General features: G+C 44.2%; 1 protein-coding gene across 4 annotated transcripts in view; it reads left to right on the top strand.

The window, feature by feature from the left end:
• FBXL20 (F-box and leucine rich repeat protein 20) overlaps positions 1–26680 on the top strand; it is a 64717-nt gene that overhangs the window by 2616 nt on the left and 35421 nt on the right. For 3 of the 4 annotated variants that reach the window (XM_084751109.1, XM_084751111.1, XM_084751108.1), the window contains exon 2: positions 24124–24185. In XM_084751109.1, coding sequence (XP_084607235.1) covers positions 24124–24185 — 62 coding nt within the window. Of the gene's footprint in view, positions 1–23580; positions 23924–24123; positions 24186–26680 lie in introns of those variants that run through there. The other variant, XM_084751110.1, reaches the window with a different exon arrangement.

The raw sequence follows: 26680 nt of genomic DNA, 5'->3' as shown, positions 1-26680 counted from the left end.
AAAGTCCAGAAAAGGTAAATTTATGGTGGTTTCAAATTCAGTACTACTGTAGAAGTCCTTACTTTGAAGTTACTAACGACACCTGCCGCTTTCGGGGTGCTCTCAGAGGAGTCCAAAATGATGACGACTGAGTGGGTTGGGGTGGGACCTTTTCAACTTAAGTGCATCCTCTACTAATTTGCTATTCCCTTTTAAGTTGTAGAGTCGTTATTGGGAAAGACTTATTGTCGTTTGTGCTTTAAAACTACTTTGCTGTTTCTTATTTTCAAATGCTTTGTTTTGTTTGGTTTTTCTTGAGACGGGGTCCCCTGCAGCATGGTGGCCTTGAGGTGATCCTCCACCTCCCAAGTGCTCTGCTTCATGATTTTTTGTTTGTTTGTTTGGTTGGTTTGTTTTTGTTTTTGTTTTTCTAGGCAGGGTTTCTTTGTGTAACCCCAGCTGTCCTGGAACTTTGTTCTGTGTAGACCAGGATGGTGTCAAACCCAGAAAAGATCACCTTGCCTCTGCAGTGCCACACCATCCTTCTTGCTTTGTGAATTTTTTTTTCCCCGAGACAGGGTTTCTCTGTGTTAGCCTTGGCTGTCCTGGAGTTGTTTTGTAGACCAGGCTGGCCTCGAACTCACATCGATCCACCTGCCTCTACCTCCGGAGTGCTGGGATTAAAGGCGTGTGCCAGCACACACGGCTGCTTTGTGAATTTTTAAACCCTCAAAATTATAGGCCATTGTACACCTTTAAGCCCAGCACTCCAGAGTTAGAGGCAGGCCAATCTAGTGTGTACATAAGGAGTTCCATCCAGGACACTCAGGGATACATAGAGAGATCCTGTCACAAAAGGAAAAAAAAACAAAAATCCTCAGAACTAAGAAAATCCTTTCTAAAGGGCCAAGTCTTTCTCTTTTTATTGTGTTTTGTTTTGGTTTTTGGTTTTTCAAGACTGTTTCTCTGTGTAATGGCCTTGGCTATCCTGAACTCATTTTGTAGACCAGGCTGGCCTCAAACTCACAGAGAACCACCTGCCTCTGCCTCCCTGACTGCTGGGATCACAGGTGTGTGCTACTGCACCTGGCTACAAGGTGGATTATTTCTAAGTAAGTAGGTGATTGCAGAAGAGAATTTTTCATGAGTTCGGAAAATATGCACAGAAAATAATAGCTAATTTCAGATTCTGATCATGACTAATACAAGTGAAAGACTCTTGCCCCACCCAAGATGAGAGAGACTCAGGTCTTTGCATACTTGGTGCATTATTATAGCCTTTTTATGGGGAATGCTTTAATATTCTCTTTGAGTGGTTTTGTTTTGCCTTCTTAGTACTGGGGACCCAGCATAAGACCCTACAATAGCTACACCCCCAGCCCTTGTTTTGTTTTGTTTTGTTTTGAGACAGGTTCTCAGTATTTAGCCCAAATTGGCCTGGAACTTTCAGTGATCTTCTTCTGCCTTTTGAGTGCTGCAATTCCAGGCACATGGGACAGTTTAGGAATGTTTTCTATACTTTTGACTGTTGAGATCAGAGGCCACATGCTTTATATCTTACTCTCAGAGCCAGAGATACAGAAACTGAGGTCCTGGCACTTTGGGAGACTGAAGCCGGTCCCAGATCATCATCATCACCACCACCACTTCCAGTCGCTTCAGTTTACAGAGAGTTTCAGGCCAGTCTGAGCTGTAGAGCCAGACCCTATTCAGACCTTGTGTCCTCCCGTACTGTCCCTAAGGAAAACTTTAAAGTTCAAACCTAGAGAGATCACTGGTTATGTAAGCCAGATACGCAGCATCCATGTAAAACGGAAGCAGGTGACATTAGGGTAGAGAATGAAAGAGAACTCCACGTTTCTTGCTCTGTTACTCTGGTACTGTACTGTACATTTTAAAGGTACACTTTATGTTTTTATTTTATGATTATTCTCCCTGCATGTATGTGTGTGCGCCTCATGCCTGCCTAGTGTCCACAGAGGTCCCACAGGACCCCCTGGAGCTAGAGTTATATAGATGGCTGTGAGCCACCATGTGGGTGATGGAAACTGAGCTCCTCTTCTCTCGAAGAGCTGGCAGTACTCTTAACCAGCAAGTCATTTCTTCAGCCCTACTTTGTTTTTTACGCATAGCCCAGGATGGCCAGAAACTCAGAGTAGCCCAGGCCAGCGTGGAACTTCCGACAGCTCTCTTACCTCAGACTCCACCACACGTGGTGTCTAAATTTTCATCTTTGTGATTCTGTCTCACGTCCAACGAAAGTTAGGACCCAAGAGGTTACGGTTAAAGTGTTGAATTGTGTGGTTTAACAGCAGAGGGCCGGGATTTGAATCTCTGGGGATGTTTGTTTGTTTGTTTGTTTGCTTAGAGTTTCCTTTTGCGAATACATATGTATGTGTGTGAATGCACATGTGCGTGCATGGGAGTGCAAGTGCCTGTGGAGGTCAGAGACATAGAGTCTCCCTGGATCTAGAGTTATGGAAGACTGAGGTCCCTGACGGCTTGCTCCCCTCCCAGAGCAGTTAAGTTATCTTAGCCGAACCACTGAGCCCACTCTCCGGCTCCCAGTCTCTTACCTTGCTTTTTTTTGTTTTCATTTTGCAAGACAAGATTTCTCTGTGTAGCCTTGCCCGTCCTGGAACTAGCCCTGGAGACCAGGCTGTCCTTGAACTCTCAGAGATCAGCCCGACTCTGCCTCCCCAGTACTGGGATTAAAGGCGTGTGCCATCACCTCCTGACTTTATTTTTTTACACTCAATTTTTTTTTTCAACAAGAGTTTCTGTGTGTTAGCCTTGGCTGTCCTGGACTGTTTTGTAGACCAGGCTAGCTTGAACTCACAGAAATCCTCCTGTCTCTGCCTCCTGAGTGCTGGGCCACCACACCTGGCTACACTCAATATTTTTATCTTGTTCTGTTTTTAGTGTGAGTTCCATGAAGCCTATTAAATGTGTGGAGAAGTGATTTTCCTAAAATTTATTGAATATATTTTATGTTGTGTGTACTGTCAAATTAATGAGTGTATCTTTCATTTTAATTGTGTTAACCGGCATTAACTTTACATTCAGCAAGGTTAACACATTTAAATATCTAGTCTTGCCCTTAGATCCAAATTGAGATTTTTTTTTTCTTCAGTTCAGTCTTTACTTTTTCAGTACAGTCTTTATTATGTCATGCTTCTAATAGGTCCATAATAAAGATAATATAGTACTGGGGAAAGTTCTTACTTGAGTTAACATTTAAAAATTTTTAATTTACAAGTTTTTAAAGATTTATTTATTCATCATGTATACAGTGTTGCCTGCATGTAACGCCTGTAGGCCAGAAGAGGGCACCAGATCACATTATAGATGGTTGTGAGCCACCACGTGGTTGCTAGGAATTAAACTCAGGACCTTTGGAAGAGCAGACAGTGCTCTTAACCTCTGAGCCATCTCTCCAGCCCCTTAATTAACATTTTTAAAAGGCCATAGTGTTACCGTTAGCTGACATTAAGATGCTTTATAATCAGTGCCTGGAGATGTTAAGACCATAAGCTAGGGGATGAAAGGCTCTATTTTGTTGAGTCTATCCTCCGTTTATATCCAGTTATTTTCATATAAATACATAGTACTCCATGCTGAAGTGTCAGTAGGGCTGTCTTTAGTGTTTGGTTTTGTTTGTTTGTTCTGCTTTTGTTACTTCGTCAATTCATTTTATCCAAAGTAATATCCAAAGTCATAATATTGCATGCTAAAAGAACATATTAAACCAGTTTAAGGGACCTAGTTATTAATCTAGGTTTTGCATGAACTATTGACACTTAATTCGTCTGTCCTGGTGATTTTCCTCTTTTACTAAACAATGGAGCTCAAAGCAATTTTTTTTGTTGTTTTGTTTTGGTTTTGGTTTTTGGTTTTTTGAGACAGGGGCTCTCTGTGTTAGCCTTGGCTGTTCTGGACTTGCTTTGTAGACCAGGCTGGCCTCGAACTCACAGTGATCCACCTGCCTCTGCCTTCCGAGTACTGGGATTAAAGGCATGCGCCCAGCTAAAAGCAATTATTTAAGTAACTTTTAGTTCAGTAACCTATGAATCTGTGGTTTAAAAAATAAATAAATAAATTGTATGTACAAAGCCAGATGTCCCTGATAATTTCCTCTCCAACCTCCCAGTATTTTGGTTCAAGCTGGCATGGTGGCACACACCTGTTTTCTGAGGTACTGGGAATTTTGAGGTATGAGGACCACTGGAGTGCATGAATTGGAAATCAGCCTGGACAACATAGACCTAGGCTCCCTCCCAAAATTAAAATTGCCACCTGAGTCTCACAGTACTGCTATGACTTTGGTTTAAAAACAAAACACAAAACCCCAAAGCATTAAAATGCCATTTTTATTCCTTTAAGGTTTTATACCCTCTGCGGAACACTGTGCGCACTACCCATACTTACTGATTTAAAATTTTGTTTTCAATGTTCTGTGTATGATTGCTTTGCCTGCATGTATGTAACTAGACCACAGGTGTGCCAGTGTCCTCTGAGGCCAGAGGAGAGCATCCTATCCCTTGGACTGGAGTTGCACGATTGTGAGTCACCGCGGAGGTGCTGGGAGCTGAGCCTGGGTCCTCTCAAGTGCTGTTAGCCTCTGAGTCCTTTCTGCAGCCTCCTCTTGTGTTTTGTGCATACTTGCATATAGTGTCTTTGTGTGAATACAAGTACCACGGTGTAGGTGTAGAGGTCAGTTGATTCTTCCTACTGTGGGTTCTAGGTTTGAAGGGTCGAACTTGAATTGCGGTGCTGGAATGGACAAGTACTGTCTCTTACTGGGCCGTCTGGCCAGCCCTGGTTTTGAGTTTTTGAGATACGGTGTTAATATAATTCAGGCTGGCCTCAAAATGTACTGTGTAGCCAAAGCTAGCCATGCATTCCTGCTCTTCCTGCCTTATCCTCCCAAGCCAAGGATGAACTGTCATGCCTGGCTTTGTTGTTGTTTGTTGTCTGTTTTGTATTATGTTTTGTTTTGAGGCAGGGTCCCACTGTGCTGCAGCCTTGAAACTCTTATGTAGAGCAGGCTGGTCTCAGACTCAGAGATTTACTTACCTACATCTGCCTCTAAGAGTACTGAGATTAAAGATGTACACCACCAACGCATGGCAAGAACTTATTTTGAAAATTGTTGAGTTTTTTTGTTTGTTTGCTTGCTTTGTTTTTCCAGGAAGGGTTTCTCTGTGTAGTCTTGGCTGCCCTGGACTAGCTTTGTAGACCAGGCTGGCCTCGAACTCACAGAGATCTGCCTGCCTCAGCCTCCCGAGTGCTGGGATTAAAGGCGTGTGCTACCACGCTCTGCCTGTTGAGATTAATTTTGAAAACCGTTTTCTGACAGTCCATTTGTTCATCCTTTCTTTCTTCAGTACCAGGGCTTACACCTAGGACCTCATGTATGCCAGAAGTCCTTTCTGCCTTGAACTGGATTGCCCAACTATCTGACTATCTTCACTGGGCAAAAACTCCACAAAATGTTGGGTGGTGGTGGTGATGTTTGTTTGTTTTATTTTGTTTTTTCTGTTGTTTGCTTTGGTTTTTCGAGACAGGGTCTCTCTATGTAGTCATGGCTGGCCTGGACTCTGTAGCCCAGGCTGGCCTTGAGCTCACAGAGATCTACCAGCCTCTGCCTCCTCAGTGCTGGGATTTACAGGTGTGAGCTACTGTGCCCAACTTATGCTTTTTCTTTTGTTTCCTAGCTGGGCTTTTTTGTTCCATAGCTCAGATTGGCATGGGGCTCACTGTATACCCCAAAATGACTACAAACTCATGATACTCTTTTCAGCCTCCCAAATGCTATGGTGAAGATGTGAGCTGCCATGCTCAAATAAACCATTATTTATGTTAGAAGTAGTCACACTTTCAAACTTTAGTATCCTTTTACTTTAGGCCATTTATCAGTATGCTGTTAAGATTAGTGATGCTGTGAAATCTGTCCCCCGCACCATGCACTTGCTCTCCTAATACTCTACAACCGAGCCCTCTTATTTCTCCTTTGAGACAGGGTCATACTAAGTTGTTCAGACTGGCCTTGAGCCTTCTTGGGGTGCATGAACCGTGGACCCTCATGTACTCCTCAGAAACTGAGGTTACAGACCTGAACCACCAGGCTGGGCAGGTGATGCTGTTGAATCTCTTTTTGTTTTTTGTTTTTGTTTTTGTTTTGTTTTTCTTTTTCTTTTTTTTGAAACAGTCTTACTGTGTATCTTTGCCTGGCCTGGAACTTGCCATGTAGAGAAGGCTGGCCTCAAACTCACGGAGATCTTCCTGCCCCTGCTTCTGGACAGCTAGGATCAAAGGTGTGCACCACCATCCATGCCCAGACTTTGAATGTTTTTTAATTAATTAATTTATTTATTTTGCAAGGCCAGCCTAATTACAATTTTAGGTTGTGTGTCTCCCTGAAGCCGCGCAGCAAAGGTAGATCCCTGTGCAGGCTTCGTGGCCTCCCTGAGCTCTGCCCTGTCCTGGCCCTGAGGCAGCTCCTGCAGTGATGAGGCTGAAACTCAGGGTGAATCAGTAAAGCCAGAGAGATACAAGTCCAGATCTCAGCCCAGGGCCCAGGGAACAAAGGGACCCCCTTCCTTCCCGAGTGTCCCGGTAGATGGCACATGTGGCAGCTATCTGTCCTGGCTCCAGGTGGAAGCCCGGGGCACACCTCCTCCACCAGCAGCCTCTGCAGCTCACGCTGGCAGTCCTGCATGCGCTGGCGGTCAGCACTGTCCACCACCCGGATGGGCCCATCCATGGTCTCAAAGTAGTTCCACCAATAGGAGCGCAGAGATTTCCGGCCACCCACATCCCAGATGTTCAGCTTGAACCCCTGGTGTTCCAGGGTCTTGATGTTGAAGCCCGGTGTTGGGGAGCTGGTGTCCACAGCTTCTGCGCTGAAGTCCTGAGGATGGTTGGGTTTTCCAGGCAGGAACAGCTGCAGCTCTTGCTCTTTCTGCTTCATCTTCTTCATAATGGTCAGAAGCCCCAGGGTCCCGTAGCCCCTTACCAGCCGCCTTTTCTATCTAAATTTATTTTTACTTTTTGTTTGTGTGTGTGTGTTTGTGTGTTTGCATGCGCACGCGCTTGTGCCAGTGTCCGAGGAGGCTGGATAAGATTATCAGATCCTTTAAAGCTGGAGTTACAAGGTGTGTGATGATGGGTGCTGGGAACTGAGTTTTTCTCTGAGCCCAGGTCCTCTGGAAAAGCAGCAAGCTCTCCTGAAAGACCTTCTACCCTGAGCTGAGTGTACAGCTTAATGGGAAAACACTCGCCTAGCATGAGTGAAGCCAGGGTTCATTACCTACTATTTAAAAATAAAAAAATTAAAAAATAGTTTTAACTTCTAAAGTTCTTCCATTTCAAACCTTGGCTTCATTTTACTTGCACATCAATGAGCACTTTTGTTATTGGCTAAAGATCCGTTCCTGTCCCTTCATATACTGTGTCCTAACTTGTGACAAGTTAGAAACTGAATTGAAACTTTCAGTGCTCTAGCTAGGATAGTGCTGTGGTTCTGGAGTAGTATTTTTAGGTATTCAAAGTAAAGTATTCTAAGATACCAGGGAAATCCAAGGGAGAGCTGGGAGAAAGGATCCTCCTCCTGCCTGCCCCTCCTTTCCCCTCCCCCTCCTCCTGCCTGCCCCTCCTTCCCCCTCCCCTTCCTCCTGCCTGCCCCTCCTTCCCCCTCCCCCTCCTCCTGCCTGCCCCTCCTTCCCCCTCCCCCTCCTCCTGCCTGCCCCTCCTTCCCCCTCCCTCTCCCTCTCCCTCCCCCTCCTCCTCCCCACCCCTCCTTTCCCCTGCCCCCCTCCTTCCCCCTCCCCCTCCTCCACTGAGCTTATTTGAGTGTTTCTGCTCAGTGAGTTATGGGGTAGGTCTCACCCAGACACTAACTTAGAAGTAACAAGACATGCAACTGCAATCTCACGGGTTACTTCTTAAAGCCCTTCAGTCTGCTTGATAAAAACTACACAGTGAGTCCAGGACAGTCAGGGCTACACAGAGAAACCTGTCTTGAAAAACAACAAAAAAAAAAGATTCTTCTTCTTCTGTTTTGATTGTTGTTGTTGTGGGGGTAGGGGTGGTTGTTTTGAGACAAAAAAAAGGATTCTAATGTAGTCATAGCTAACAATAGGGTTATATTGGATTGTGGGATTAATTTATGCTTGATTCATTTTTCTTAATTATGCAATTTTAAGAACAAAGATTTACACACACACACACGGCGAGAACTCTTTCCATTGAGCTCTGTCCCTGCCCACGTGCGTTAGCTGTTGAAGACTTTAGATGAACAGAATGACACTAAGGAATAATTTTTTTCTGGGCATATAAATAATTGATAGCATATAAATTACAGGGATGGGTAAATAACCTCTTTATTATCTAAATATTTCTACAAACTTGATATTAAAGTATTATCTTGGCCTTACTGAGGCCAAGGCTGACAGTTGCACTTTAAAATGCTGTTAACATGTTTGCTTAGTCCTATAAATTGCTTTAAAGTTAAAAATCACCTGTTAGATTAGATTATAGTAGACAAGGATTTGGCTAACTATGGAACATATCCGCAGTTTCTTCCATTTACCCTTTAGGCTCAGGAAGTTGTGGGCACACTGAGAAAGAAAAGTGGAACGTAAAAAATGAATAGTAAGTTGACCTTGGGCATACCTTTTTTGTAAGACAGCGATTACATATGGAGATTAAGTTGGCCATATACCAAATGCCTGTCCACATAAAGTACAGTCAGGTATACCAGTTACAGAACTATGGTGTTTGTTGATGTAACTTTAAAAAGATTTTCTTAAGCCCAGTGTGGTAGCACATGCCTTTAATGCCAGCACTCAGTGAGGCAGAGGCAAGCCAATCTCTGTGAGTTCAAGGCCAGCCTGGTTGGTCTACAAAGTAAGTCCAGGACAGCCAAAGCTACACAGAAAAGCCGTGTGTGTGTGTGTGTGTGTGTGTGTGTGTGTGTGTGTGTGTGTGTGTGTGTTTTATTTATATTTATGGGGTTGGGTTGGGAGGTCTTAGAGGTGAAATGACAATTTGCAGGAGTGATTTCTCTCTCATCACATATGGGTCCTGGTGATGGGCCCTAAGCCCTTTACCTGCTGAGCCATCGCGCTGGCCCCTGATCCACTGAAGGGTGCAGATGGAGGAACTAAGACGTACGTAACATTTGCAGTAACCAGATACAGTAGACAGAGCGTATTCTAGTGCTCCATGGTTGCCAAGTGGTTTTGTTGGTGGAAGGACAGCAAAAATAGAAAGATTGCTGGAATAACGCAGACTTGAAATGTACTACTAGTTCTTATACCTATGTGGCCCTTTGTTGGCAGGCACAACACAGTTATTACCAACTCAATATATCCTGAGTTTGTGTGACTCAGAGAGTTACTTTTAGCTGGGCAGTGGTAGCGCAAGCCTTTAATCCCAGCGCTTGGGAGGCAGAGGCAGGCGGATCTCTTGAGTTCAAGCTCTAAAGAGCGAGCCCAGGACAGCCAACGCTACACAGAAACCCTGTCTCAAAAGAAAGAAAGCTGCTTCTACTTTGTTTTCTTCATCCTTTGAAAGTGGGTGAAGACAGGCTGGAGAGATGGCTCAGAGGTTAAGAAGAGCTCTGGCTGCTGTTGCAGAGGACCAGGGTTCGTTCCCAGCACCCACACACAACTTCCATTTCAGGGAATCCAGTGTCCCCTTCTGGCCTCCATGGTCACCAGGCACACAAGTGATGCACGTACATCCACCCAGGCAAAATACTCATATTCATTAAAAGGAAACGGGGCAGGAGAGATGGCTCAAAGAGAAGAAAAAGGAAATGATTTGTAGTTCCTACTAATGAACAGTTAGCTCAAAATGCCAAGTCCAGGATTTGCAGATTTGTGCCGGCACAGCAGTGGGCTGTGGAAGTTTCATGGATGGGAGACAGGAATCATGGGAGAGTGAAGCTGGGCGTGATGGCTCAGGTGATCCTCACGCTCTGGAGGCTGAGGCAGTAGACTCACCGCATTTTCTAGATCAGCCTGAGCTAACATGTAAGATCCAAAGGAGGAAGGAGACCTGTTTCAAAAAACAAAGCACAAAAAATGTTTTCGTTTTGCCCTGTTTTTTGAACCAGCTCATCTATATATTTTAATATTTGGGTTTTGAAATTAAATTTAGTAGGAAAATGAAAATGTTAATGTATCATGCAGTTTATAAAAGGAAATTATTTTTTTTGAATTAATAAAATGTACTTTTGCTAGGTGTGGTGGCACATAGGCCTGTAACCGAGCACAGTGGAGTAGGAGAGTTTTTATAGGCTAGCCTGGGCTACAGAGCTTTACCCTGTCTCAAGGAACATAACAGGACTAGACCATAGTCTAACCTCTTTTGAAACAAGTTTAAACTGTACTGTAAATAGGATTTCCCTGTGTTGTTAGAATCCTTGGGCTCACATCGCTCTCCTACCTCAGCCTCCCGAATAGGTAGGGATTCAAGTGTGTCACTACACTGAGGCTTACAAAGTGTGTGTGGCGCTCAGTGGCTGAGAGCACGCACTGCTCGTCAGTGGATCTAAGTTCTTAAAAGCCATATCCAATGACTCACACCACCTGTAACCCCAGTTCTGGCCTGCTTCGTGCACTGCAATCCTGTACATTTACACATGTATACACAGAGACGTTCATAATTAAAATAAAAATGGAATTCTTTAAAAAGTATTCTTTTTTTAAAAGATTTATTTATTTATTATATATACAGTGCTCTGCCTGTATGTACACCTCCACACCAGAAGAGGGCACCATATTTTATTATACATGGTTGTTGAGCCACCATGTAGTTCCTGGGAATTGAACTTGGGACCTTGGGAAGAATAGCCAGTGCCCTCAACCTCTGAGCCATCTCTCCAGCCCCAAGAATTTTTTGAGGGGGGGGGTTGTTTTTGTTTTTTTGTTTGTTTGGTTTGGTTTGGTTTTTTGAGACAGGGTGTCTCTGTGTAGCATTGGCTGTCCTGGACTCGCTTTGTAGACCAGGCTGGCCTCGAACTCACAGCGATCCGCCTCCAAGCCTGGCTCCCAAGAAGAATTCTTATATGTGTATTTTGTGTTTCTTTGTAAATATTACTCTACATAAGTCTAGTATTACTCACATCACTATTACTTTTGAGTACGTTCCCTTTACTTACAGACTCCATTGTCTAAACTCTGAAGTTCCTTTTACTGTGGTTCTCTGCACAGAGATGATTAATCCATTGCCACTGTCTTTTTTGTTTTGTTTTTCGAGACAGGGTCTCTCTGTGTAGCCTTGGCTGTCCTGGACTAACTTTGTAGACCAGGCTGGCCTCGAACTCACAGAGATCCTCCTGCCTCTGCCTCCCGAGTGCTGGGATTAAAGGCGTGCGCCACCACGCCTGGCTAAAAGTAGACTTTTGAAGGGTGAGTTGGGGGTGAGGGGTGGGGTGGGGTGGGAGGAGTCTGTACCACTAATGACCAAGTAACTGCTTTGCTGAAAGGTAGATAAAGTGGTTGTGTGATGTCCTGGAGTTTGGTATCCTGCGGTTCTTGGTCTTAGTAATTGTGGAATCCTGTTTTTATAAACCGTGTTTGCCAGCATTAGGTTGAAGCCAGAGTGTGAACTGTAGCTTTGCTGCTAACCATCTATGTGACCTTGGTCAAGTTTGTCAGCTTAGTCTCTGTGAGTTTCTGGTTTTCAGTCTCCTTAAGGGAAGTGATACCTCCACCCTGAGCACTAAATTCTAAGTTTGTGGAGCATGAGCAGGCTGCCTGCCAGACAAGGAAGGTGCAGGTGCTTCCGTGCCTGCTGTTGTTACTTTATAGCATACAAGTGTTTATAAATTACCTTTTTGTAACTTAATATTTTAAATACTTTAAAATACCTCAGTTTATTTTTGGTGTTGAGGTTGTATTTTGAGACAGTATCTCACTCTGTAGCCCTGGCTTACTTTCATCTCAGCGTTCCCCTTGCCTTTGCATCCCAGGAATGTGTGGTTTTTGAGAACAAGGCATCATGCATGAGGTTGAAAATGACCTCAAATTTCTGTCTTGCTTTCTCCTCCCAAGTGTTGTAGGTGTGCGACCCTACACTCCCTCTCTTAAGGCTTTGTTTAGAGGAACAGGTCTTTTACAGACTGGGCAATATAACTAGTCATTTCCTAAGTTGATTCAGTTTTCTGTGCTGGGCTTTGTAAACTGCAGTATCTTAGTCTGACGGTAGTGCGGTAGTAATTCAGCAGAGTTTCATTACGGCGGCTGTTGTGCTCACTGTGAGGCCGTCGTGGTAAATGTCGGCTGAGATGAGACCCTGGACCGCGGCTGTAGTCCCAGAAACTGACCGCCCTCTCCTGACTGCAGAACTGAGTGCAGCCAGAGATGCGTTTGCTCTCTGAAGGAGCACACTGTGGTGCTGGTGCCCCAACAGTCATCATCATCAGCTGTTTAAAACTTGTTTTCAAGCATGGAAACATCGCATTACAGCCTATTTCTGCAGTCCACTTGTAGAGTACTGATATTTTGAAATTCTCTTGGGATAAATTAGAATGCGTGTTTAATGATTTAACTTCCTAGTAGGTTATTGTAAACTGTAACTATTTAGTATTCTTAGCAACAGCTCATTTGTTATTAAAAGCCTCTGAAATGTAGACCCACCTTTAGAAGTACAACAAAAAAAGTGCACTTTGCCAAGGTCAGCACACACATTCCTTAAGGAAGACTAGAGGAGAAGGCAATGTGGTGGAGTGAATGTTTGTTTAGCGTGCCCAAAGCCCTGGGTGTGAGTCCTAGTGCCGTATAAACATGGGGAGGTGGAGGCAGGAGGATCAGAGGGCAGGGATATCCTCAGCTGCATAGGAAGTGTAAGGCCAGCACAGGATACTTGAGACCTTGTCTCACAAACGGAACAAACAACGAAAGCAGTCAACACTGGATGAGGCACGAAGGCGGGGGATTGTTGTAATTTTAAGACCAACCTGGGCTATATAGTGAATTCAAGGCCAGCCTGTTTTTTTGTTTGTTTGTCATTTTGGGTTTTTTGGTTTGGTTTGGCTTTGGTTTTTCGAGATAGGGTTTCTCTGTGTAGCCCTAGCTGTCCTGGGATTTACTCTACAGACCAGGCTGGCCTAGAACTCAGAGATCCACCGGCCTCTGCCTCCCAAGTGCTGGGATTACAGGCGTGCGCCACCCCTGGCCAACTAACCTTTGCTTTTTAAGTGAGCCCTAGTACCAAAATACAAGATAATTGTATTTACTGTGTCGAGTTGTGTTGTTTGTTTTTACAGGACTCCATCATGATCTGCCCCTAAGGTGGAACACTCAGTCCACAAGTCGAACAATAACTGTGTTTACAGAGACCTGGTGTTTCTGAAACAGTGGATGACGGGCACTAGTCCTATAAATTGCATATGAGTTTATCACTCTCTTACCCGGACAGAAAGTTGTGATTTAAATATAGGAATCAAGATCTCAGGGGACCTAATGTTGGCACTGCTCTGAACTCACTTTGAGCACTGAGGAAAACCATTTAACTTTGTCTTTGTGGTTGTAAGATAAGATGTCCAGTGTCTGGCTGCTCGTCTAGAGGACCTGAGTTCAATTCCCAGCAACCATATGATGGCTCACAACCATCTATAATGTAATCTGGTGCTCTCTTCTTTTGGGCAGGCACACATACAGACATTTGTATATGTAATAAATAAATAAATCTTTAAAAAAATAAAAGATGGCCAATGTGATAAACATGAATTGAATTGAGGCTACCTAGGAATTAAACACTAGACTCTTGCTACTTGATTGTACTTTCTGAGTTGTGGTAGTATTATTAAGGAGAAAGAGTTGAGAATTAATTTCTTCACTGTAACTCTCTACTTTTCAAAGTAAATGGGGATAGCCGGGTGTGGTGGCACACACCTTTAATCCCAGCACTCGGGAGGCAGAGGCAGGCAGATCGATGTGAGTTCAAGGCCAGCCTGGTCTACAGAGCGAGTTCCAGGACAGCAAGGGCTACACAGAAAAACCCTGTCTCAAAAAAACAAAACAAAACTTAAAAAAAAAAAAGTAAGTGGGGAAACTGTGTGGCCTTTAAATCCAACACAAGTCTTTTACAGCTTGCTTAGCCCGTGAAATAGTGATTCTCAACCTGTGGGTCATGGCTTCTTTGGGGGTCGAACCATCTTTGACAGGTGGTGCAGGTTGCATATCAGGTATTTACATTATGTTTCTTTTGTTGTTGTTAATGTATACAGTGCTCTGTCTACCTGTACGCCTGCAGGCCAGAAGAGGGCACCAGATCTCATTATAGATGGTTGTGAGCCACCATGTGGTTGCTGGGAATTGAACTCAGGACCTTTGGAGAAGCAGTCAGTGCCCTTAACCTCTGAGCCATCTCTCCAGCCCTACATTACGTTTCATAATTAGCAAAATTACAGTTATGAAGTAGCAATGAAAATAATTTTGTGGTTGAGAGTCACTACAACATGAAGAACTGTATTGGGAGGTCGCAGCATTAATAAGGTTGAGAACCATTGCACTCTGTAGAGTAGGCTGGCCTTGAACTCAGAGATTTACCTACCTCTGCCTCCCAAGTGCTGGGGCTAAAGGCGTGAACCACAATGCCCAGGTCAATTTTTTTTTCTGTTTTGTTTTGTTTTTCCACAGGGTTTCTCTGTGTAACCCTGGCTGTCCTGGACTCACTTTGTAGATCAAGCTGGCCTCGAACTCACAGCGATCCACCAGCCTCTTTCTTCCAAGTGCTAGAATTACAGGCGTGCACCACAGTGTGCCCGGCTAAAACACCGCGCTTTTAATGAGACAGCTAATTAACGCTGCTGCTTCTGAGGCTAGACATTCACCTAGATGTAACTAGAAAGAAACAGTGTTAGAAAAAGAGTGCCCAAGGAGTAGCTCTCACTCGCTAGTGAGTCTAGAAATCTATTACATAGTGTATGTGATCATTTACATAGTGTGTGAGTATTTACATTGTGTGTGTGTGTGTGATTATTTATGTAGTATTTTGGGGTTTTTTTCTGGTCTTAAGTACTTTCGGCCTCAAGCACACTAGACAATTGCCCCACCACTGAGCTTTTTTTTTAAGCCAATGAGTATGTTTTATTAAAACAACTTAGGAATTGTTATTTATAATGATGAACCTCACACACAGAATATTTTGCTGATTCTCCTCCAGAAAGTCAGCTATTTTAAACAGTTAGCTCTTAGCTCAGGTAACAATATTTTTAACTTATTTGGTAATTTGGACATATAGCTTCAAGCATTGTATACACACACACAGAGTGCGTGCAAGTGTACATGCATATATGCGTACCTTTTTCTACTGGCCTATATCTCAAGCCCTTGAATAATAAATTAATAGTGTTTGATACATTAAACAGCATGTTCACGTTTATGATTTACTTTGAATTTAATTTGTAAAAACAGAGACTAGGGCTGGAGAGATGACTCAGAGGTTAAGAGCACTGGCTGCTCTTCCAGAGGTCCCGAGTTCAATTCCCAGCAACCAACCTCATCATGGTTCACAACCGTCTATAACGAGATCTGGTGCCCTCTTCTGGTATGCATGCACACATGCAGGTCGAATACTGAGTAGATAATAATTAAATCTTAAAACTAAAACTCTAGAGAATAGTTTATTTTATGAGTGTGAGTGCTACACATTAAATAGTGTGTTCCTACTTATGATTTAATTGAATTTAGTTTTAAAATATCTCTTAGGTAAAGGATACTTTAAATTTTATTTTTATTTTCTGTGTTTGAATATTTTACCTGCATGTATGTCTATGCAACACATACGTGCCTGGCAGGCAGTTGTGAGCTGCCCTGCCATGTGGGAGCTGGAAACGGAACACAGGTCCTTTGTCAGAGCACCAGGTGCTCCCAGCCTCTGAGCCACCTCTCTCCAGCCCCTAACTCTGTTACTCAGAAAACTGATGCTCTAAAAATCTAATTTCCCTGTGTTTAAGATAAGGTTTCATGTAGCCCAGGTTGGCCACAAAGTCAGTGTAGCTGAGGCTGGCCTTGAGCTCCTCATGCTGGGGCTTCCATTTACAAAGTGTTGGGATTACAGGACTATGTGACTGTTTCCAGCCCTTTTTATTTTTCAGGCTTTGGGAGATTGGCTCTCACAGTATAAACCCAGGATAGCCACCTGTGCAGTCACCAGTACTACGTATTCTTTGTATCAGGGTCCGGCTTTGAACTTGCTATGGCCTTGAGCTTACATTCAAAGTGCTGGTGTGGGACCACAGCATGGTGTAGCACCCTGCTTTTCTAGTACACAGGTAGAGCCAGAACCGCTTGCTACAGTTCGGGCCCCTTAACTGGCTTTAGCCATTGAAAGAATGGTACTAATAAATTAATGTGTGTGTACACACACACACACACACACACACACACACACACATACACACGGGGAGGGGAGATGTGCATGCCCACTTGTTCAGCACAGCTTGGTCCTGGAAAGCTGCTGGGGCAGCAAGGTAATGAAGAAACCACAGACACACACAGAAAAGCTGGGGTCAGGGGCTCACGCTTGCTCTGATGGAGCAGCACCAACTGTTCAGCATCCTGGAAGGAACCTCAGCATTCGGTACAAGATGGAGGGGCAGCAGCTCTCTGTAGGGAGCAGTTTCAGGCTGCAGTCATCTTGGAGGAAGATGTTGCAGTTTTACACACACTGGGCAGTTGGTTCAAAAACACTTGTAATCTGCCATGCCTCTGAGACTCCCCCAGAGGAAGTGTTGCCAGTTCTGTGAGTCTGAGGCTTTGGTCCTTGTCAGTACTACACGTTCACTCAGGGCTCCATCCGTTTTGAGTGTCTCCTGAGTGCTAAGATGAAAGGCATACGTGCCACCACACGTATTTTGAGGTACTGTTAACATGTACATTACAATATATATTATATCATTTTTATGTCTGTAAGAGGGGCTGGAGACTTGTGTGCCACAAGGCATATGTGAAAGCCAGAGGACAACTTGAAAGCCTCTTCTTTTTCTCAGTGGGTCCAGGACCCAACACCAGTTGTCAGACAGGCTCTTGCCTGCTTAGTCATCAACTCTGTAGCCAGAGATACAGTTTTTACGGTGGTCATGCTTTGTGGTCCATCTGATCCTTCAGTCTCAGCTTCCCAAATGCTAGGATTATGGCACACAGCACCCCATCCAGTTCAGTAACATTTGCTAATGACTGATGCAGTCATCGAGTATTTACTGAGTATTTTGGATGTGCCTGCAGTTAAGAATACCAGGGGAGGGGCTGGAGAAATGGCTCAGAGGTTAAGAGCACTGCCTGCTCTTCTAAAGGTCCTGAGTTCAATTCCCAGCAACCCCATGGTGGCTCACAACCATCTATAGCAAGATCCGGTGCCCTCTTCTGGCCTGAAGGTGTACATGCAAGCAGAATACTGTATACATAATAATAAATCAATAAATCTTAAAAAAAAAAAAAAGAAGAAGAAGAAGAATACCAGGAGATGTAAAAATGAACAAAACCTTGTCCTGGTGGAGTCTAAAATCTAGTGGAGATGGATAGATAAAAGGACGATATGTAAAATGCTAGTAATTTCTAGGACCAAAACCAAAGGACAGTGGGAATTGCTGCTGTGAGGGCAGGGGCGTGGAGGGGTTAGGGAAGATTGAGGAATGGCCTTGACCTTTAAACTCTCGATTTGTTTCTGGTAAAGTAAACTACAACTACCTGTTTGAGCAGAAGAGGAATATCATACCACTTGTTCTTTGAAAATACCATGTTGATCTCTGCCCACCTCGCATGCATAAAGCCCAAGGTTTGCCTCAGAATTAAAGTCGCACCACTGCTTTCTGAAGACATAATTATATGAAACATTATTCGAGACTACTGTAGAACTTAGACAGAGGCAGTGATATTTTATATCTAATGATTATAGTAGAGATGGAGCGAAATGGCTGGGACTGGCCATGCAGGTCAGGGCCCTTTGCTTGTAGCAGTGGTGGCACATGGCTCTAACCCTGCCACCCCACGGCAGTGGGAGGCTGATTGCCATGAGTGTCAGGCTAAAGGCCACACAGCCACGCCTTGTCTCAGCATAACAGATAAACCTCACACCTTCTGCCTGCGTGGACCCAGCACTGTTTAGTTCTTTATTGAGTTTTGAGATAGGACCAAAGTCCAAACTTGAAATACATTCATCTGTTCTTCCTCCTTCTTCTCCTCCTCCTCTTCTCCTCCTCCTGATCTTTTTTTTTTTTTTTTTTTTTTTTTTTGGTTTTTCGAGACAGGGTTTCTCGGTGTAGCCTTGGCTGTCCTGGACTCGCTTTGTAGACTAGGCTGGCCTCGAACTCACAGCGATCCGCCCGCCTCTGCCTCCCGAGTGCTGGGATTAAAGGCGTGCGACACCACGCCCGGCCTCCTGATCTTCTTGTTCTCCTCCTCTTCCTCCTCCTCCTTCTTCCTCCTCCTTTTTCCTCTTCCTCCTCCTTCCTCCTCCTCCCTCTCCTTCTTCCTTCTCCTTCTTCCTCCATCATCATCTTCTTTTTAGTTTTTCAAGACAGGGTTTCACTGTAACATGAGCCCTGGCTGTCCTGGACTCGATTTATAGACCAGGCTGTCCTCGAACTCACAGCGATCCACTTGCCTCTTCCTCCCGAGTGCTGGGGTTAAAGGTATGCACCACCACCTCCTGGCTCCATAATTTGTTCAAAAGAGCAATTACATTTATTTCTACTAAGGAAAACTTTTGGGTGGAGAAATTGTAAGCTTATTTTCCTTCAGATTTATTTAGCATACAAAAATGTTCTCCCCTTTGGATACTGGCAAGAAAGTCAGCCAACTGGAAAAACATCTGGTGTTGGTTGAGTGAGAGAATGGCATAACATTGTAAAAGCTACTTATAGGAAAAGTGTTTTTAAGAAAATCTTCTCAGCAGGGTAATAGTACACACACCTTTAATCCCAGCACTCAGGGAGGTGGAGGCAGGCAGCTCTTTGTAAATTCAAGGCCAGCCTGGTTTATAGAGTGAGTTAGTTCTAGGATGGCCAAGGCTACACAGAGTAAGCCCTGTTTAGAAAAAAAGAAAGAAAGGAAAAAAAGAAGGAAGAAACATCCAGCTTTAGGTGTGGGCTTCCATCTTAAACTCTCCAGAGTGTTCCTGCTGCTGTAAGATTTGACCTACCATCGGATGTCACAAAGTTTGTTCAAAGTTATGAAAATGAGACCACCAGACGTACATTTTTTCCAATGAAGAACCTTTTTTTCCCCAGTAATTGCTATCCAACACTGCCTGATCCTACATTTAACCTCAGTCACCATAGAGCAGCTTAGAAGAATTAGTTTGCCCTGGTAGCTCCAGTCCTCTTTTTAAAGGTGCCTCGGGAGGCCGCAGCCCTCTGGCAGCTTGGCTACTTCTGGAGTGTGTAATAGGCCATTATTAGAGTATGAGACGCTGGTTTTCCTGCCAGCTGACTCTCTTTCCACAGTGACAGCAGGAGTGATTCAGGAAGGTGCTTTAGTGTTTAAGGCCCTACTTTGGAAGTCATTCATAGTCAGTGTTTGTTTTTAGCCCTTATGTGTTTGAGGCATGTGTTGTGCATACCTATTGTCACGTTCGTCTTTCTGCGTATGCCTGTGTCATGATGGTGCAGGTGCCACCGGGGGCTTGAGAATGTTTGGAGGACAACCTTAGAAGTCAGCCATTTTCATTGTTTGCCACTTTATACACCAGGCTAACTGTTCCGTGGGCTATCTACCCATCTACCTTGAGGTGCTGGACTTCAGGTGCATTGCTTGTCTGGGGGTTTGAACTCACAGCCTTGTGCTTGGGTAGCAAGAGTCCCAGCCACTGAGCAGTCCCAGCAGCCTGTCTTGTGTCTGTTGTTGCTGTTTGTTTTGTGTTTAGTTTGGTTTGCTTTTTTTGTTTTTTGCATGTTTTTGTTTTTTTTTCCCAGACAGGGTTTCTCTGTGTAGCCTTGGCTGTCCTGGACTCACTTTGTAGACCAGGCTGGCCTCAAACTCACATCAATCCACCTGCCTCTGCCTCCCGAGTGCTGGGATTAAAGGCGTGCACCACCATGCCCAGCTTGGTTTGCTTTTTGTAGATAGGGTCTTAGTATTTACCCCAGGCTGGCACCAAACCCATGGTCCTCCTTCATTTGTCTCCCAGATACTGGTGCTGCAGGCAGAACCACATAGCCAGCGGAGAAGTAACTCATCAGCATGTATTTTCATAAAGAAAGTTGGGGTCCCAGAGGCTTCACTTCACCTTGAACTTTCACTTACATACATGTAGCTCATTGTATTATCAGTTCATTTGTAGATGGAAACTTAGGTTATATCTATCTTTGGGTTACTGGGAATAATGCTGAGCCTAACTGTGTATAGCACTTTGATGAAAATACATGTATTTTATTATTTTGTGGCAGGATCTTTCTGTATAACCCTGGCTGGCTTAGCAGTCAATGTAGACCAAGCTAGCTTCGAACTCACAGATTTGCCTGTTTCTGCTTCCTGAGTTCCGGGATTTAAAGTACTTGATAAAAGGTGCTTGATGAAAATATTGACCTGTAGAGTTAAGTATTTTGTTTTGTTTTGTCTTTGGATGTTTCAAGACAGGGTTTCTGTGTGTAGCTCTGGCTGTCCCGGACTCACTTTGTAGACCAGACTAGAGGTAAAGGAAGCTGAGGCAGTGGGATCGCTGTGAGTTCATGTGTTAGAAAGCAGCCCTAGCAACACAGTGAAACTCTGCCTCAAACAGCAAGGAGTAGAACAAATCACTTATCTGTGAAGGTAAACAGACAACCTTTAAAAAGTGGAGGCATCTATGTGTAAGTTGTGTGCTAAGTAAAGCCTCAGTGTATAGGAAGTAAGATAGGACCCTTACTAGTCGGTAAGTCTGGGGCTCGAGGTAGAAGGCTCAGCTGCTATGGGTAAGGGAAGCCTGGGTTCTGCCCCAGCACTGGGCATTATGGTGTAGGCAGAAGTATAGAGAAGAATAGCAATCCTTGTTAGTGATAGAAAGGTAGACTGCCATAGCCGCCTTAGAAATCAACTTAATGGCTCCTTTGAAATTTTATCAAAATGTCATATGACCATAACCCCATTCCTAGATGAATTAAAAATCAGTATTCACACAAATACGTACATAAGAATGCCAAAAAAAAAAAAAAAAAAAAAAAAGCTGGGCCTGGTGGCACATGCCTTTAATCCCAACACTCGGGTAGATCACTGTGAGTCTACAAAGCGAGGCCAGGACAGCCAAGACAACACAGCAGTATTCTGAATATCCAAAAGGCTGTTAAGAACGAAACAATGAATGAATGAACAAGTGAACGAACGAAATGTGGTATATACAGAGAATCTTTTTATTACTTGGCCATAAAAAAGAAAGTACTTCTACAGTGTAAATAAATCCCAGAAATATTGTAAAAAGAGATCAGCGATGCATGAGGCATCACAGTTCAATTCCCTTTATATGAAATAACCAGGCGCAGAAAAATTCATAATCTGAGGAAAATTAGTAGCTGTTGTGGGTTATCAGGGAGCAGCAGAGGGTGCGAGTGGCTGCTTGATGGACAGAGTGTCCTGAGGGCTAAGCACATTGGGAACTAGGAGACTGTAGTAACCCAGCAGCTTTAAGTACGCTCAAAAGCACGCTTCAAAACAGAGGCAGTCAGCAGTGGCACACACCTTTGGTTGCAGCGGAGGCAGAGGTCTGCAGATCTCTGAGTTCAAGGCCAGCCTGCTCTACAGAGCTAGTTCCAGGACAGCCAAGGCTCCATAAAGACCCTGTCCCTGTGGCGGGGGATGGGGGCTTTATAGAGCCAGAGCATGGTAGCACATGTCTTCACTTCCAATATTCAGGAGGCAGAGGCAAGCAGATCTGCGTTTGAGGCAGCCTGGTATACATACCTAGTTTCAGGACAGCCAGAGCAACATAGAGAAACTGTCTCAAAAAAGGAACAAAAAGTCGGTGCCAAAAAATACTTGCGTGAAAGCCAGGCATGGTGGTGCACGCCTTTAATCCCAGCACCCAGGAGGCAAAAGGAGGTGGATGTCTGAGTTTGAGGCCAGCCTGGTCTACAGAATGAGTTCCAGGACAGCCAGGGCTACAGAGAAAAACAAAAGAAAAGTTGAGTGAGTGGTGACACATTCCTTACAATCTTTGCTACTCAAGACCCGGAGGCAAGAAGGTAGCTGGGGTACATCAATGAGACCCTGTCTCAAAAATAAAAAACAAGGACCAACAAGATGTCTTAGCAGTTAAGGTGACTGAGTCCCTGGACTCCATATAGTATAAGACAAGAACCAGTTCCTGTGAACTGCCCTCTGACCCCTATGTGTTTTCTATGGTATCCACCTCTTCATGAACATAAGAAAATAAGTAAATGGGCTGGCTTTTTGCTTCCCCCCCCCCCCCCCCAAGACAGTTTCTCTCTGTGTAGCTCTGGCTGTCCTAGAATCCCTTTGTAGACCAGGCTGGCCTTGAACTCACAGAGATCTGCATGCCTCTGCCTCCCGAGTGCTGGGATTAAAGGTGTGCACCACCATGCCTGGCTAAGTAAATGTTGTTGTTTGTTGTTGTTGTTGTTTTGATTTGTTTTCTTTCGAGACAAGGTTTTTCTTGTAGTCCTGGCTGACCAGGCTTTGTAGACCAAGCTTGCCTTGGACTCACAGTGATCCACTCTGGCTCAAGTTAATGGTTTTTTGTTTGTTTTGTTTTGGTTTTGGTTTTGGTTTTAATTGAGAAGAGTTTTTAAAGGACTGGAGATGAGGAATGCTTGGGTTGTATATGTGAGGCCCTGTGTTTAATCCTTAACTGCCAATAAATTTATGGTGGCTAACTTCATGCGTCAGCTTTAGGGGATTTGTGGAAACTTAAATAAGAAATAAAATATTTCCCAGGCATGGTGGTGCCCCCCCCCACACACCCTTAAATTCCTTTTCTGCTCATGGACATCAGAGCTCCTGGGCTTCTGGGCGCCATCTCTGTAAGGTAGTAATCCCCAGTGTGAGTGGCTTGCTGTCATTCTGTAGACACACAGACATGCACTGAGACTTTCCAGAGAACCCAAGGACATTGTTCAGAAATCGGGGCATGTGAGTTCAAGGCTCACTTGGGCTGTAGATCAAGTCTTTGTTTTAAAAACACAAACCAAACCACAAAATATTAGAGGAAAAAAATTTTAAACTACAATAAGGAAGCACTCCAGAGACAGAAGCAGCTGGATCTCTGAGTTGAGGCCAGCCTGGTCTACAGTTCAAATTCCAGGACAGCCAGGGCTACACAGAGAAACGAAAACCAAAATGTTTTATAAAACTGAGCTGAGTTTTGGTTAAGAGCACTGGCTGCTCCTGTAGAGAACCTAGGTTCAATCCCCAGCACCCCCACATGGCAGCTCACACCTGTCAGTTCCAGAGGACCCATGCACCAGGCATGCATGTGATGCACATATTTATTTATACATGCAGGCAAAACACCCACACACATAAATCTTTTTTTAAAAAAAGGAAGAAAGAGGAAGCTTTGTTCTGGTGCACACCTTTAATCCCAGCACTGGGAGTTCAAGGCCAGACAACATTCCAGGATTCAGGAAGCCCAGTTGCGAGACAAGCTCAGGATTTCAGTTAGTCCTGTCTTCTAATAACCCCAGACACCCACAGCCGGAGAAACTGGAATAGCAACTCAGCAAAGAAGGTCCCTTTCACACACTGTGGCGAGGAGATGCTTCTGAGATCCACGGAGAACCACTGAACTTAGAGGGCAGGGGTTTAGTAGATTGGTGTAGGCACTAGATTAGATGCAACGCTGTTGTGATTTAGGAAGTTGATGTATTGTCCCACCTTACCTTGGGGCTGTGGTTCCTGAGATAAAATTGTCTGGCTTATGAGGCCTAGCATTTGCTCTCTCTGAGCCATCTCTTCAGTCCCCACTACACCTTAATACGCGTGGACTTGTGAGGAAGGTGAGGGGACAGCCTTGAGCCATTGCTTCTCCCCTACCTCACGGCTACCAGAGATGCTTGGCAGCATTTACCTCCTGAGCCGTTTTGCTGGGTCCCCACTGTTTGTTTTTTAACCTTTCTCCTGAGGGACTTGTGAACATGATAAATGTTAATGCCTGATGCAATGACTTTTGTTTTTGTTTTTGTTTTTTTTTTTACAGATGTTCTCAAACAGCGATGAAGCTGTAATCAATAAAAAGCTTCCCAAAGAACTCCTACTAAGGTAAGACTGAGGCCTAATCCTATTTCATTCAGTGGCATACATTATATTTGTGTATTAATAAAACCTTGTTGGCTAGTTTTTATTTGTGATATTTATCATGAGAATCCAATCTTTTGACACCATCATCTACAAGTGTGTTAGGCTGCGCTCACAACCTTCATTGGATCATGCATCAGAAAGTCACAGGTTTCACTTGCTTGTCCATATTATCTGGAATTTTATATTTATTGTAACAATTTTTTAAAAACTTAACAGCAGTGTTTCAACTTAGGCATACATATGACTTTGCTTCTTGCCTTTGCTTTTGCCTCCTTGTAAAACAGATAGAAAAATTTCAGTTCCTCTAAGAGCGGCTCTAGGTCTGCTTTGTGTTTGGGGACGAGCTGCTACTCCCTGTTTTAAAGCATCTTTATGCTGCTGTGGGACAGACTTACACTTTTTATTTATTTACTTGTGGTTTTTTGAGACAGGATTTCTCTGTGTGGCCTAAGCTGGCCTCGAACACACACACATACTTACGCCTCTGCCTCTCAAATGCTAGATCTGAAGATGCGCGTCACTACACCTGGCTCTTTATTTTATTTTTATTTTTTTTAAAGATGTATTTATTTATTTATTATGTATACAGTGCTCTGCCTGCATGTACACCCGAAGGTTGGAAGAGGGCATCAGATCACAGTATAGATGGTTGTGAACCACCATGTGGTTGCTGGGAATTGAACTCAGGTCCTCTGGAGGAACAGTCAATGCTTTTAACCTCTGAGCCATCTCGCCAGCCCTGGCTCTTTATTTTAAAAGTAAAAAGCAGCTGGGCAGTGGTGGCAAGCTTTTAATCCAGCACTCAGGAGGCAGAAGCAGGAGGAATGCTTGAGTTCGAGGCCAGCCTGGTCTATACAGAGTGATTATTGGGACAGCCAGTAAAAAAATCAGTGTTTCTTCTCTTCCCCAGACCATATTTAGGGTTAGGATTTTACAGTACTTTTTTTTTGGTTTTTAACTTAGTGAAACTGTGTTGTAGCATTATCCATGTCACAAAATACAACCTTTACTTTAGAGATTTTTTTTTCAAGACAGGGTTTCTCTGGGTAGAGATCCGCCTACCTCTGCCTCCCTGAGTTCTAGGATTACAGGCATGCACCACCATACCTGGCTACTTTTGAGATATTTAAGAGTTATCTAGGTGCCAGGCTCAGTGCAGGTTCCTGTAATCCCAGCATTCGGGGAGGCAGAGGCAGGCTGATCTCTGTGAGTTCAAGTATAGCCTGCCTGGTCTATAGAGAAGGTTCCAGGACAGCCAAGGCTACACAGAAAAAACCCTGTGTCAAGATAGTAAAGAATCTCGTAGAACTGGGCGTAGTGGTGCACGCCTTTAATCCCAGCACTCAGGAGGCAGAGGCGGGTGGGTTGCAGTGAGTTCAAGGCCAGCCTGGTCTACAAAGTGAGTCTAGGATAGCCAAGGCTAACACAGAAAGACCCTGTCTCAAAAAAACAAACAAAAGAATTACTTAGAAAAATTTGCATTTGGGGAATGAGTTATTTATAGATCCTCTTCTGATTTAGGTATTTAATCAGCATATTTTGTATATTCATTTCTATAGGATATCATAACTGAGAAGGAAAATACACTTTCTTTTGGAGAGTTAACAAATTATTGTGCTCCAGGACAGCTCTTCAGCTGTTTCTTAGTCTAACCCTCCCAGTCCCCCACCTTTGTAGACAGTCTCACTTTGTAGGCCTGGCTGGCCTTGAACTCACTTGAGTACCAATCCTCCTCCCCATTCTGCCTCCCAAGTCCTTGCTCCTAGCCCCTTTTTTGTTTTGTTTTGTTTTTGTTTTTTTTCGAGACAAAGTTTCACTTGGCTGTCTTGGAATTCACTATGTAGACCAGGCTGGCCTTGAACTCACAGAGATCCAGGTGCTGGGATTAAAGGTGTGCACCACCACACCTGGCTTATCTCCAGGTGCTGGAATTAAAGGTATGCACCACCACACCTGGCTTCTCTTAGCCTGAGCTGCTGGCATGTAGTCTCCAGAAGTCAGTCAAGTGTGGATAGAGTTTATGTTCCCTCACTCTGTATCTCTTACTTTCCATTATTTGTGGTTATCTGCGTTTTCTTTCTAAATGCTCCTGCCCCCTGATAATTTATCTTCAGGGTAAAAGACATAAGAACCCTAAAATGTCTTTGTCAGTCTGCTTTACATAAGGGTAACGATCACACAGGTTGTGTGGTATTGAGGTAGGTTGGCGTGCACTAGACACAATCCTCACAGTTTCGGAAGCCAGAGTACAACCGTCTGTCTCTGTTGTCCTCCACGCTACATGTGGCTGCCGGTCACTTTTTGTTGTTGAGTATTTGTTTAGACATCATGGACATGGATCCATTACAGTCCATCTGAAGCTGGTGTGGTGGACCACACCTTTAATCTCCCAGCACTGTGAGGCAGAGGCGGGCGGATCTCAGGCCAGCCTGGTCTAGGAGTGAGTTCCAGGACAG

Source organism: Acomys minous (assembly GCF_964271855.1).
Source record: "Acomys minous genome assembly, chromosome: 12".
Taxonomy (NCBI): domain Eukaryota; kingdom Metazoa; phylum Chordata; class Mammalia; order Rodentia; family Muridae; genus Acomys; species Acomys minous.
Note: the sequence above shows the minus strand (reverse complement) of the source record. Positions and strands in the feature narration are given on the sequence as shown.